The sequence below is a fragment of the Dermacentor albipictus genome, chromosome 1 (genome assembly GCF_038994185.2).
Source record: "Dermacentor albipictus isolate Rhodes 1998 colony chromosome 1, USDA_Dalb.pri_finalv2, whole genome shotgun sequence".
Lineage (NCBI taxonomy): Eukaryota > Metazoa > Arthropoda > Arachnida > Ixodida > Ixodidae > Dermacentor > Dermacentor albipictus.
In genome coordinates this window covers 504,331,658-504,346,170 of record NC_091821.1, presented here as the reverse complement: position 1 = coordinate 504,346,170, position 14,513 = coordinate 504,331,658, and the positions used below count along the sequence as shown (strand labels likewise).

The 14,513-nt window shown below is 45.7% G+C and overlaps 1 protein-coding gene across 2 annotated transcripts in view; it reads left to right on the top strand.

The window, feature by feature from the left end:
* LOC135911067 (phosphatidylcholine translocator ABCB4-like) overlaps nucleotides 1–14,513 on the top strand; it is a 350,943-nt gene that overhangs the window by 145,203 nt on the left and 191,227 nt on the right. For both annotated transcript variants that reach the window (XM_065443154.1, XM_070532589.1), the window contains exons 16-17: nucleotides 5,765–5,896; nucleotides 7,704–7,958. In XM_065443154.1, coding sequence (XP_065299226.1) covers nucleotides 5,765–5,896; nucleotides 7,704–7,958 — 387 coding nt within the window. The remainder of the gene's footprint in view (nucleotides 1–5,764; nucleotides 5,897–7,703; nucleotides 7,959–14,513) is intronic.

The following is a 14,513-nucleotide window of genomic DNA, read 5'->3' as shown; positions in this document are numbered from 1 at the left end:
GATCGGCAAATAGCCTGCCGGGCCTCAAACTTACAAACATGTGAAAGGCAGCTCCAGATAACAATTAATAAACTAACCGAGTGGGCTGAGGAAAATGGCTTCTGTTCCTCTACTCAAAAAACCGTTACAGTGCTATTCTCGCAAAAATGAGGATTGTACTTAGACCCGGTTCTAAAATTGAATGATGTCGCGCTGCCGGTAAAACAAGTATATAAATTCTTGGCAGTAATCTTTGACAAAAAACTAAACTTCCTAGCCCACATTAAAACACTGAAGATTAAGGCAAATAAAGCATAGAATATCCTGAAAGTTTTATCTCATAAGCACTGGGGTTCCGACCGAACGTGTCTTTTACGTATTTACCGGTCTCTTGTGCGTAGCCTTTTAGACTACGGCTCCATGGTTTACGACTCAGCCAGGCAGTCCTACATCCAACTACTTGATCCAGTACATAACCTTGGATTGCGGCTGGCAAGTGGTGCCTACAGAACGTCACCCATTCAAAGTTTATGTTGAGTGTAATGAACCCTCCTTACAGTAGCGCAGAGCATTACTCACTTTTTCTTAAGTACTCAGAATTCAGTCATCACCGCAACACATGTGCTACAACACCCTCACACAGTGCAACTCACGCTTACACTACACAAATAAACCGAACATGACTAGGCCGCTTGTCCTGCGGTACGAGCAATACTGTCGGGATTATGACATCCCCCACAAAGTCCTCCAAGTTGCCAAGAAACCACAACGGTTGGCCCCATGGTAGAATTTCAAACAGTTGTGCGACTGGACATTAACACATTTAAAGAAAAGACTCGCTCCACACGAACACATCATACAAGAATTCCGTGCCCTTTAAGACAAGTATCAAATTCACATGGTATTCTACACGGATGGCTCCAAAACAAAAGAACACGTTGGTGTAGGGGCCGTAACAGAAAATTGGGAAACAAGTATCCGTCTACCAATACATGCTTTTGTTTTCACTGCTGAAGTTTATGCTGTGTGGGTTGTAGTTAAAGATATTATCACTGGCAAGCACAAAAACACAGTCATATACACTGATTCCTTAAGTACACTGAAAGCTATAAATCTGAAATCTGAGTATGAACCCCTGTTAGGGGACATGCTAAACATGGTCGCGCTTAACAAATATGGGGATCAATCCGCTTCTACTGGGTACCAAGTCATGTTCGGATACCGGGTAACGAAGCAGCCGATAGATGTGCATCGATGGCAGCATTCAAAGGCATAATAAACACAACACTTCCATATAAAGATAGTATCCGTGACATTAGGAAGGCCTTAACGTCAAAGTGGCAGCACGAATGGGACCATTGTAGAGAAAACAAGCTACGCATATCTCACTAAACCCGTACTTGGTGAGTGGAAGTCGTGCAACCATCAGGAGCGCTTCTTTGAAGTAGTTCTATGCCGACTACGCATTGGGCACACACAGCTCACACACAATTATCTACTTACAAAAGAAGACGTGCCAACATTTGAAAAATGCCAAGAACTAACAGTCATGCATATACTACTCACATGCACACACATTGAAGTACAAAGACGAAACTTTTTGCACAATCTATATCAAATGCACATACCTTTACATCCTACTTTCATTTTAGGATGATTCGACAATCCCATTACCTGACCTGCGTAAATTCCTAGACGACACTGGCTTTTTAAACAAAATATAGATTAACACGGCCTTTCTCCTCTTAAATAGTATTATAATACACCTCGTGTTTGGCGCAACATACCCTTAGCCGCTTTTGCGCCGCTAAACCACATTTAACCAACCAACCTTACGACAATGTGGCAGCACGTCCTGGATGTACGAGACATATGACTCCGTGGGGGATTAAGCATGGGAGGCCAGTTCCTGCTTTGCGGCAATTTAACGGCCGGTTGGTCTGCGAAACAACTCGGTCAATTTCTCTTTGCATTGATCCCAGCTGGTTAGCTTCTCTTCGTGGTTTTAGTACCACACCTTTACCGTGCCTCTTAGGTGGAACAACAGGTTAGCTAGCATAAGCGTTGGGGTCCCATCTGATGATTCTACTCACGCGTTCGTACATGGCTACCCACTCTTCAACGTCGGCGCCATAGGTCCCGCAGAAAGTTCCAGGATCCTTGGGTTGCACAACCACAACCGAAAGCGAGAGTGACGTAGGTGGCGACGGTGACGTTGGAGCCGCCTACGGTGTTGATCGCGCGTGCTCACCGTCATTCATTGCGCGGACGGTGATGCGACGTCCACTGCGGAGCTCCGTTTCCAGCCCTGGTACCCAGCACCTCTCACCAATATGTTACGGCGATGTTGCGAGTATATAAAAAACTATGTTTAGAATATATTAACAGGATGAGTCCGAACAGCTAAGATTGCTGACCACCAACAACAGGCAGTAGCTAGCGTCTCCGATTTCTTTCTTCCTCTCTTTTCTCTCATCCTTCCGTAACACAATCTACGCATAACTCACACGTTGTAGAAAGATTGCGTACAAATTGTGGAAGAAAAAGACTTTACTATCAAATCACGAATTTGTGACGAGTATCGTAATATGTTAGAACTAGCGAAACCGCGTCACACAGTTAAAATATCTAAATCTAAAATGTTATTGCTCTTCCGTTGTAGCACTGCTGTAAATTAAACGTTTTGGCTGCTGGTTGACTGCCACACAGTTCTGTGGCTTGGTTTGAGTGTTATCGGGTGGAATTTTTAGGTGTTAGATGTTCATTATGTTTTACGTTTCGTCTTTATTACACTATTTGCTATAAACTGTAAACACATTAGTTGTAGCTAAAAATGACAGCACCAGTAATAATCTTTTTTTTGAAAGTTTGAAAGTTCATTTAACATAATGAACGTATACAATTGCAAAGTGCACACTTTTGGGACCCAACAAATTTGTTAAAGGGTCCCTACCGATTGTTATCAGGGAAAAAACACTTCTATGGCAGCTGTATTTTTTTATACTGCAAAATCACACGAAACCTAAATCGCTGAATAAATAAAACAATAAAATACAGTAGTAGGGAACATTTCACAAATGAGATACATTTTTCTAACAATTTTCTTTGTTACGTCATCGAAAACATCGGCACAGGAAAAGGAAAAAAAAAGTGAGGGCATGTGCAAGCATGCGCAGTGTTACGCATTGTTAATGAGTGAGAGTTTTAATCGTTTAAGAAATGTATTTAATGTTCTTAGAGTGGCTAGGTCACTATCAAGCTTATTCCAAACTGAGGTACCTGTAAACTGTAGTGTAGAGCGACCGTAATTAGTATTTACCTTAGGCAATAAAAACGACAGTGAGATGTGTTTCGAACATTGCGAAGTGAGGGATGGAGCGAGACTGTTGTCAAGGCCAGTTTTTCATGAACTATTTGATGCATGACGGAGGCGATGTTGTATGTTGTCAAATCGTAAATGTTGAGAATGTTAAGGGTTTTAAACAAATCTTCACTCTTAATATGCATACTGTTGGGTGCTATAATGCGAAGAGCTCTTTTTTGAAGTGTAAACACTGGTGACAGATGAGTTTTGTATGTGCAACCCCAGCTCGCTAAGCAGTAATTAATGTGAGAGTGAACGAAGATTGACGAGTATGTGGGGGGAGGGAAATAGTTTCGACATTTCGACAGCACATGCAAGCCTTTTCAACTACGGAACGCACATGAAGGCGGAATTGTAAATGGTTATCGATAATAACACCAAGAAATTATTTTATAGGATGGTTATTGTAAACGACATCTGAATGAATAGCCGTTTTCCTTTTTTCAGAGTGAAATAAGATAAAACCTGTTTTAGTTGGGTTAAGGTGAAGGGCATTCATTGTACACCAACGGTGCAAAATTTGTAATTCAGAGTTAATTTTATTAATTAGGTTGCATTCTTCATAATCTGCTATAGTAAGGTTAGTATCGTCTGCATAGAGTACAGGGGTAGCACACACAAGCTGCGAAGGCAGGTCATTTATATAGAGTAAAAAAAAATAAAGGTCCAAGTATGGATCCCTGGGGAACGCCAAGGTTAATAACGGTGCTGTTGGACTGAAAATCACCTAGTTGAACAATTTGTTCTGAATTATGTGTATCTTATACCCATAATTCTTGTTTGCTTATGCAGAGGTATTTTGCTGCGTCTGGTATTTTGTCCACTGAATATGTCATATAAGGTTTTGTGCTATTCTATGTTTTGTCTCACCTTGCAAGACAGGCCTGACGCAATCGACATTATGTATGCGTCATGAGAGACAGCTAAATTCTCTTATGTTATGTAGACTGTCTTGGATGATGTTGCCTATAAACAGAGTGTTTACACGCATGTTCCTTCTGGCGGCGCTTTCATATACCAACACAGTGCATAGTGACCGCTCAAATCAGATATCTGCTTCGAAGTGCTGCTCTCTCGGGGTACGCATTACAGAGCTGGAACTTGTGGCGCGACGTGGCCCAGCAAGTAGGGGCCGCGTCGCGGGGAAGTCGCTCTAGAACTTGGCGAGCGCGGGCCACCCGCCTCTCTCTTTCATCCGAGGGCGCCGTAAAACCCTCTCCGCCCCCAAAAGGGCCAAGGGTTCACCCGATTGGGCCGGGAGATGGGCGGCAAAACGGTGAGCACTGATTCTCCTGGTCACGCCTTTCTTGCCGGCCGGCCTTGTCCAAGGTGCTCGACTAGAGGCGGGTGCACTCTCATTCGGGGCTCTCGTTCCGGAGATTACGGCAAGAAAAGACGCGGCTCGGCCTAAGTGCGTGTTCGTACTGCGCCGGGTCGCCCTCGGAGGCTGCATCGAGCTGCAGGAACATTTCCCTGTAACAGGGTCGTCGGGAGTCATCCTCCCGCATAGCGGCATGTTACCGCGTCCCATGTTACTGTTCTGTCACCCACGAACGGAGGGATTTAGTCCACGCCAAGGTAGCTCTCTAATAAACGCCTTCCTTGTACTCTGGGCCTTGTCCTTGCGGCGCTGTGTTGCTCTCGGTGAAGACCGAACGAGCATCCGCTTTGAGCACACGAAACACACGCGGCTGAGCTGACCGTTCCCCTTAGGCTCGGATCCTCGAACCAGCGTGGTGGTCTAGGTGACTCCATGTGGCGGACCACGTGATAGGCCGCAAACTGCAAATAATAGTGCCAGCAGCAGCATTAGTAGTAGTAGTAGTACTAGCAGTGGTAGTAGTAGTATAGTAGCAGTTGTACAATAGGCAACCTATGCCCTAAATTTATCCGCCAAAGCGTTGTTCGCTGTCCCACGCACACAACACAGCCGCTGACAGTGTGTGCCGAAGCCCGCGATTTTTGCGCTGCAACACGTCGCTCAAAACCGAGTGCGTGGTTGCGGCAGGCGTACGCCGACGCTTCTCAACGACCTGGTCCCGCACCGCGACGGTCGCCAACGCCGGCAGTCGGCGCCGTCTTCGAATAGTGCCCGCCGCGGGCCGGGAACTTCGCGCACAGGTCAGCGCCTCTGTCGGGTTAAGTGCTCTTCTATTTATTGCACAAGTGATCAAATTGCAGCAGGCTGCCTAAACTCAAATATGCACACAAACTGCAGCACTGGGCAGTTCCCCGACCAAGTGTCAGTCGATGCACATGTGGCCTCGTTGAGGTATCTCGTAGGGTCTACTGAACCTTTATTTCGCAATCGATTCTCGCATTCAGTGCCCGTAGAGGTCACAATAATGTTCTGATAATTTTGATAGGCGCTGTAGGCTGCTGCGGTGTGACGAGGACCTCCGACTCCGTTCTCTGACGCAGATAAACGCGCAGAAGGACGACGGCGCCATGACTCCGCCCCGGAATCGGCTGATGGTTCGCCGGGCACGTGCTCTGCCGCTTCCGCAGCTTCGTCCGCAGCCCATCCTGCGCAGGAACTTGCAACAGGGCGACGTACGTGCTTACGATGACCACGTTGCTCGGTTCCATTGCGGTGCTACGCCGCGCGAAGCTCGAGTGGGGCCAACGAGAACGCTCTATCGTCGGTTTCACCGCCTGCACTTAGCCAGCAGACGGAAATTGTAAACTATCTTTACTAATTAAGAGAAAATGCTCACACCACGAAAACGTATAATGTAGTCAAATAAACAAATTGTGTAGAACCTACGACATGTGTGTTCTGTGGGTATCTATGCTAACGTCATGCATTCAACCGCACATCGCATAAAATTTTGCGTCTTCACAATGTGCATATTTCACTCGTGTATTGCCCTTCCGGTTGCTGCTCTCGACGTTTGTTTAGTAGAAGCTTGACGACGTTTTCTACGCGATATAAATTGTTCCGGGCTCGCTCAAAGGTCATCCGACGCAGACTGATGCATACTTTCTCAGCGCCCACTTTTATGCACAAGTGTAACGTGCACTTCACCAACGTCACCTGAAGAACGCCTAACCCCACGAAGAGTCCGAAGCACGATGCATCACCGCATAGAGAACGTTGATGCACTCGCGCTCACCGCGGAGCTTGCTGCGTACGGGATGGAGGGGGAAACCCTTGGCGTCGCTTTCACTCGCCTTTGCTCCTCGGCGTGGAGCGCGCGGCTGCTTGGACGATGGAACAAAACGCAGCTGAGTCATAAATTTGCGCTTTAACCGAATACACGCGCAGCTTGCGGGATCCGTTTAGCGCGATCTCTATGCAGTACGCAATGCAGTGAAGAGTGTGGGCGGATATGCAACTTGCCAATCACATCCAAGTAATGTCCCGCTCGTGCTGTTCACGTGTGTCGTCCCCAGAAATTATCGGTGGTGAGTCTCGAAGCAATCGCCACTTGTGGCACTATCCGTGCATTCTTCTCGAGATAGGCGCGTGCTGACGAGACTAGGTGCATATGACCTAGCAGCTGTCGAAAAGAAAGGATTTGTCAGCAAAAATGCGGCACAGTGCAATAGAAAGACGGGTTTTTTCCGGGAAAACAGGCGGTCGATGATTTGAAAAAAAAAGAAAAAAAAAAAGAACAAGTGGGCGCAAGTCAGTGCGTCGACGCGGCGCTCGACACGTTCACGCACGTTCCTCCAACGTAGTGGCGTGCCGCACACCGACAGAGTTGCACGTGGTACATGCGGGAGGCATGGCTGCGCTCGGCTGCTGATGACGCGTGTGTTCGTTTGCATACAAGTCGCCCTCGTCTAAAATCGCTAGTCGACCGCCCAATCGCGACGGGATGGTTCACTAACACGCACGATTTGCTAAGAGTTTAGTATACTGCAGTGTCTACTCTCTGATTGATTGAATAAAAATTTTCTCCATCTGCGATGCATTCGTGGTATCACGACAAGGGGTCCGGCTCCATATTTTTTTTTTTTTGCGGAAAGTCTGACTGGCACGTGAGAAATGGAGATAGAAACATATCGTTCGTATTGAAAATGCGATCTGATGTTGATATGCCAAGTACACAACGCACCGCCCGCGATTTCGTTGCATTGTCACTGTCCAATTTGCCAGAGTGCTTTAACTGACCTGTGTGCCGGCGAAGAAGTGTGCTGATCAAAAAAGCAGACATATTTCTCACGCTACTGTGTGCACTCCTCTCTCATTCTGGCATTTGTTGTGTGTCCACGTGTTGTCCCTTAAGTTCCCGCACTTGACACGCACACAGATTATTTTGTACGCGCCTGCGTGTTAGCGCGAGTGCCGGCATGCGACGTGGGGCGCATTCGCGAGATTACATTCTGAGAGGCGCCCTCTGTGGTCACATAGCAGTCGCGCCCTGCGAGTCCCGATCGCCTGGCGGAAGCTGTCGCGGCGAGTGACGCTCAGAAGGCCGCGGCATCCGGTGGGCAAGCTGCTCCGGCCCAATCAGCCGAGCTGGGCAAGAAGTGCGAGTCGCTGACCGCCAAGCTGACCGAACTGACCAGACCCGAACGCAAGTACATGGCCGCCGGATGCGTATGCTCACTCTTCATGGGTCTGTGCATACCCGCGTACGCCATCTTCCTCGGAGACATGTTCCAGGTATGTGTCTGTACACTGCCTCCTTTACTAGATACCTACCTCAGGAGCGAAAAACAAGCTGCCAAACACACTGCCGTTCCTCCTCTCCAGTGGCGTTGGTCGCGAGCGCCAAAAATGGCTGGCGGAACCACTGTGCACTAACTCGCGTGGCTTCAGAAATTTTCATCACGCGTGCACGCCAATCTCGAAGGCCATTAACCTCAATCATAGCTCAGCTTACGTTTGCAGGCATTGCAGGCGACCGCTGTTCTGTAGCCTCAACGCGAGCCTTCCAAAGCACACCCAAAGGATTGTGCCGACCGTGGTTTCACCGCGGTACCGACTGCGTAAACACTATGCGATGGGTCACGAACCGTCAGCAACGCCCGTTGCCTGTGATGATAGTAGAGAGTTCTAGTTTAGCGGACGCAAGCTGCTTGCGTACGCAAGGACTAGGGGGGTCGGTAGTGCGCATGCGCAGTGATAGGCGTAGGTGTGCGCGCATGCGCAGTATCGTGGCCCGTAGTTCTTGCGTACGCAAGCAGATTGCGTCGCCTGATCTAAAACACTCTGGATGGCTGTTATGAGCGTCCCCTTTGGAAAGGGGCGGCGGGTTGCGCCACCAAGCTCTTGATACTCTACTGCCGAATGTCCTGCCTAGCATAAACAAGAAAAAAAACTATGAACACCCACAACGAAATTTTCTGAGTCCCTATTGCGAACTTTGCTTTTCTACGTCTTTTGTGGTTTCCCTACTTTCCTTCCAACAATATTCCTATCACCTCTTACTAATCTCTATTTCGGACATGTTTACTTTTCCACTGCTCCCGCTGAACCCAAGGGCTTCAAGGAGGCCAGTGGTGCCTAAATCGACCACTCGGTAGACGTCTTCACATTCTAATCAAACATGCTCCGTCGTTTCCCTAGCTTTACCACAGCAAGCATATGCTTCTTCTTCCTTCTTATATCTCGCTTTATAGGTGCGTGTTCTAAGGCATCCCCATCTCGCTTCGAAATGTAATGAGCTTCCCTTTGCATTATCATTAATTGTTTCTTTCCTGATTTCGCTTTTTCCTCTTAAGTAATTACTCATCGCACGTTTCTTTTCCATTGCCGCCACTCATGAGAACATTTTAGCCTATATGACTTTCCGCTTGACGCTCCTTGTTTGCTGTGTTGCCAACCCTACAGGCCACATACTTCCTGGTAAGCTTCGATCCTACTTCTTTTCCTCCACTGTGAATCAATGTTTCTTTTTTTTCCTGTACAGATACCTCATCTCCCAGCCCATTAACTTTCTTCTATATTCCTCAGTCGTTCTTCATACTCAATTTTACTGCGAACTTCTCTCACTTCAAAACTAGTCCAGCCCATATCACCCTGCGCAGCTTCATTTGCAGTCTTCCCGTGAGCGCCGAATACGAGGCGACCCACTGACCTTTGGTTCCAATCGAATCCTGATTGTACCCATGATTTAAAGCAAACAACCACATTTCCAAAAATAAGTCCTGGAACCATTACACCTTTCCACATACCCCGGGGCACCTCGTACCTATTGTATCCCCATAGTGCTCTGTGCTTCATTATGGCTGTATTTGTCTTCCCCTTCACTGTTATTGTTTTTTCCTGTGTTTCCATCTATCTATTGCCTTTGTTTATCCATATACCAAGGTATTTATGTTCTTTTACCCGAGGTATTTCCTGGCCCTGTATTGCCACTGTATGTTCGCGGTTTTCATTGAATACCGTAACAGCTGATTTTCTAACACTGTATTTCAAACCTAAATTGTTGCCTTCCTGTCCACAGATATTAGCCAGACGTTGCAAATCCCCTTGCTTGTTAGCTATCAACACAATGTCGTCCGCAAAAAATAAACCTGGAAGCTGCTGCTCTACTACTGTACCCGCCTGTTTGTATGAGAGATTAAACCCAACGTTACTTCCTGCTAGCGTCCTCTCTTTCCTCGCCATGTACATCATAAATAGCAGTGGGGATAAAGGGCACCCCTGCCTCAGTCCATTGTTGATATCAACTTTCTCTTCGCTCCTCATCCCTTGCCATTCAACGCAAATGGTATTTTCTAGGTAAATCTATCTCAAAAGCTGTACATAATCGTCGCTTAAGTTCAGTTCACTTTTAATTCCTTAAAGACCCCTTTGCTAGGGGTATTACATAAGGGGCGGGTACAGTTGATGATGCAACATAAACACAGGTATACATGACAGTTGTACAAGAAAGCTACATTTTCGCAAGTGCATCAAAACAGAAAGAATAACGCCTAAAAACGCAGGTTATTTTTCAGCCAACAAAGACACATTTTGAAAAAGAACGATGTCGGGCAAGTGATTTCAGCGACGTGCTGGGGGAGGGCGTTCCAGTTTGCTGCTGCGCGGGAAAAAAAGGACGAGGAAAAAGTAGTTGTATGGGAGCGTTTCCGTAACATTTGTAATGGGTGCCCAGTTCGTAGCGATATGCCTGCGGTTGGTGTGGTATATCGCTCGGGAATTAGGGAACTGTAAAAGAACTTATGAAAGAGGCAAAGACTGGCTGTAGCGCGGTGACGTGCAAGGGGCTGTAGATCATATTTTCCTCTTAAGGATGATACGCTTATGTCATATGAGCAGGATGAATGGATGTACCTGATGACGTGGTTTTGAAAGGACTCGAGCACGTTAACAAGATAGACTTGATATGGATTCCAGATGGGTGATGCGTATTCAACTTTTTGTCTGATAAGGCATTTGAAAGCTAGGAGTTTTACGTTCTGCAAGGCCTCACGCAAGTGTCGTCTCATGAAGCCAAAAGTTCTGTTACCTGATGAAAGTATCTTGGAAATATGCGTACCCCAATTGAGATCACGAGAAAGTGTGACGCGCATATACTTAAATGATTCTACTGATTCTATGAGTAGGTTTGCTATTGTATAAGAGGACAGGAGAGGGTTACGGCGGCGGGTAAATATATATGCTTACATTTGTTAGGATTAAGAGCCATCAGCCAATGTTCACTCCAAGACTGCACGATGTCAACACTTTGTTGTAAGGTGTTTTCGTCAGTAGCATTAGAAACTGGATGGTAAATCACGCAGCTATCGGCGAAAATTTGTATCTTGCAAGATACGTGTTGGGGTAAATCATTATTGTAAATTAAAGAGAGAAGAGGACCGAGAACTGACCCTGAGGGACACCAGAAGTTACCGGGAGAAGGGTGGATTATTTGTCATTTACAGAGACGAATCGGTAGCGATCAGTAAGGAATGCTTCGAGCCATTTGAGTACGTCACTGTGTAAGTTCAAAGAAGAAAGCTTTTGTACTAAGTGGCGGTGAGAAAATTTCTCAAAGGGCTTTTCATAGCCCAGAAAAATAGCGTCACTTCGTTGGTTAGAGTCAAGGTTTACATGCATGGTCGTGCAGAAACAAAGCTAGTTGCGTTTCGCTGGAGAAACCCTTACAGAACCCATGCTGTGCCGAATGAAAAAAATTGATTCGCGTCCAAATCATTCATGATCAGGGAGTACATGACGTGTTCCATGAATTTGCACGGAAATCTAATTAGACAGATGGGTCGATAATTTAGCGGTGTGTTCTTGTTACCAGACTTGTAGATGAAAACGACCTTATCCACCTTCCAGTCGTGAGGCATCGAACCTGTAGAAAGCGATTGCGAGAATATGACACGAAAATGATGAAGGAATATGTTTTGTATTTTTGAGCAGTTTAGTGTTTATGCCATCTATACCTGCTGAGGGTGAAGGTTTAAGGTGTCCAATTATGCGCAACACACCATCAGGATAAAACACCACGCTCGGCATGCTAGAAGCTATGTTGCAGGGGACATTAGACAATGGAACGTTATTATCATTAGAAAATACTGACGAAAATGCGTCGTTAAATATGAGTGCGCGCTCACTTTCAGCCATGATTCCTCCCATATCATTAATAATAGTTATAGTGCGTGTGTTGCCTGGGTCGATAACTTTCCAAAATGTCTTGGGGTTGTCTGTTAACTTTTTAGGTAAGTCATGATTGAAAAAGGATCATTTGGCATTGCGGACAGCACGTAAGTACTTTCTCTCAGCGGCATAACATTTACCCCATGAAGTTGGTCTTTGTCTCTGCTTGGCACTACGAAAAAGCCTCTTTTTTCTTATTTTCCAACCTCTTTAAATTGTTATTGAACCACGGGTTCCGATGATACTCACGCAATGTTAGTTTCAGAATATACTTGTTTGCTAGTTCATTCGTTTGATTTCTTAAAAGTTCCCAGTTATCTTGAACAGATCGTTCATTGAATGAGGTTTCAAAGACTGGAAAAAAAATGCACGATTCTTCATTTATAGCTTCGAAGTTTGCTTTTTTATATAGGTTGATAGTTTTGCTGGAAAGAACACGCGGTGCTGGGGCAAAGTCAAATGTGGCATGAGCTGCACAGTGGTCACCGTTAGGACGAAGGTAGGCAACCGATTATGACGTCTCTGGATGGTCAGTAAGTATAAAGTCTAAAATTTTTGCGCAGTCGCGCGTTACGCATGTCGGCTCTGAAATATGCTGCGACAAGTTGAAATTCAAACAGATGTCGACGAAGTCCTTCGCCTTTGTGTTGTTTATTGCGGAATTCAGGTTATTCCAATCAATAATCGGGAAGTTGAAGTCACCGAACAGAAGCATATGAGCGTTAGGATGGCTTGCTGTAATCTGGCATAAAGTGCCATTAAGTTCTGGTGAGAATTTTGCATTACTGGTAGGTGGCCTGTAGCACGCGCCTAGAAGGACTTATCGAGAGGAAGAGCGAGTAAGAAGCCATAGTATTTCTAAGTTTGAAGAAATAATCATTGGTGTACAGGATAATCCACGACTGCAAGCAATAAGAACGCCACCCCTGCGTGCCCCTTGACGGTCACAGCGATAAAGATCCAAATTTGGCAAGCCTTGGACTACTTCGTCGTTCCTAATTTCACTTGTCAGCCATGTTTCCGTTAGAACTAGTAAGTTGCTGTTAGATGACGTCACGACATTTGATACTGCTTCACGCTTGGGAATGAAACTGCAGGCATTAGTGTAAACAACAGATAAGGAAATGTTCTTCTTAGGGGCGGAAGGGCGGTTATTAACTGCACGTATTTTGTGCAATGATTGCTACTGAATATGTTTCACTGATTTCCTCAGATCACCGTATTCATAGCGCTGGTAACCGATAACGCGTGTTTTGAAACACATATGGAAAAAGGCATAGATTGACTTTTAGCGTAGGCGATAAGATGTTTGCGGACGTTGCGAACTGCGGGTGAAAAACCTTCGCTCACGCTATAATTTGTGCCTTTCAGTTATACAGGCCGTTAGACAGGACTGATTCTTTGGTTTTATATGACGCGAATTTGATAATGATGGGACGGTGCCGGTTAAGTGAATAGTGACCAAGGCGATGAGCACGTTCGATATCTTTAGACTCAAGGTTTGCCTTGATGATATCCGCCGTTTCATCAATGATCAGCTTTTCTGAGTGTGCGATAGTCTCTTTTGGCTTAGTATCTGGGAGGCCATAGAAAATTAGATTATTCCTTCGGGACCGGTTGTCTGCATCGTCTAGGCGATTTTCGAGGCCCGATACCAGGCTGGCAGTTTGAGCCACGGCAAATGTGACAGCTTCTAATTGATATTGAATTGGTATCATGGCCTGGTAATGATGTTCCAGTTCAGTCATTCGTTTGTCTTTAGAATCTCATCAGTTTTTAAAATCTGACTTTTTAAGCTTTGGAACTTCACTGATTAGTGTATTCTGACTGGCAGAAATCTTTTGCAATTCTTGCAACACATCGTTCGTGTCGGGTCCCGGGTTAGTTTCAATGGGGCCAGAGAGCATTAGTAAACGGCAAATCCCTTAAGCCTTCCCCTTCCCGAATATCCCACAAAATGTTGCGGCCTACGTTGTAATAGGCTCCTCTATTGTCTAAAAAGGCCACATATAACGGTCTGCTTTCTACTCGTAAGATTTCAATACACTGAGTAAGAAGAAATAAGTTATCAACCAAACGCCTACCTATTCTGAAGCCATACTGAAGTTCTCCCAAAATGCCAGTCTTCTCTGCCCATGCTTGCAGCTTTCATTTGATTGCCTGCATTGCTAGCCTGTATATTACGGATGTAATCGTCAACGGTCGATATGACTGAACTATATATTTCTCCTCCTTACCTTTATAAACTCATTTGACTTCACCCACTGTCTAGCATTCGTCTATTTTTCAGATGTTTCCACTGTTTTCACCAGAGCTTCCTTACTTTTTGGTCCTAGTTCATTAATCAGCCTAACGGGAACCTCGTCTGGTCCTGTGGCTGTGCGCTTAGGAATTTTCTCTTCGGCGGTTTTCTTCCAGTTCAACCTTGTCAGCAGCAGCTCCTTTTCCACCTGGTTCCCTGTCATGCTCTTTTCTTCTTCAAATACAAACTCGTCATTGCCTCGGAAAGATTCGGCTGTTATTTTTCGGATGTAATTTATTGCCCCTTCCCCTTTTAGTGTGTTTCCATTTTCGTCTAGGATATGTTGTATTGTTGCCGACTTCCTGCCGAATAATTTTATG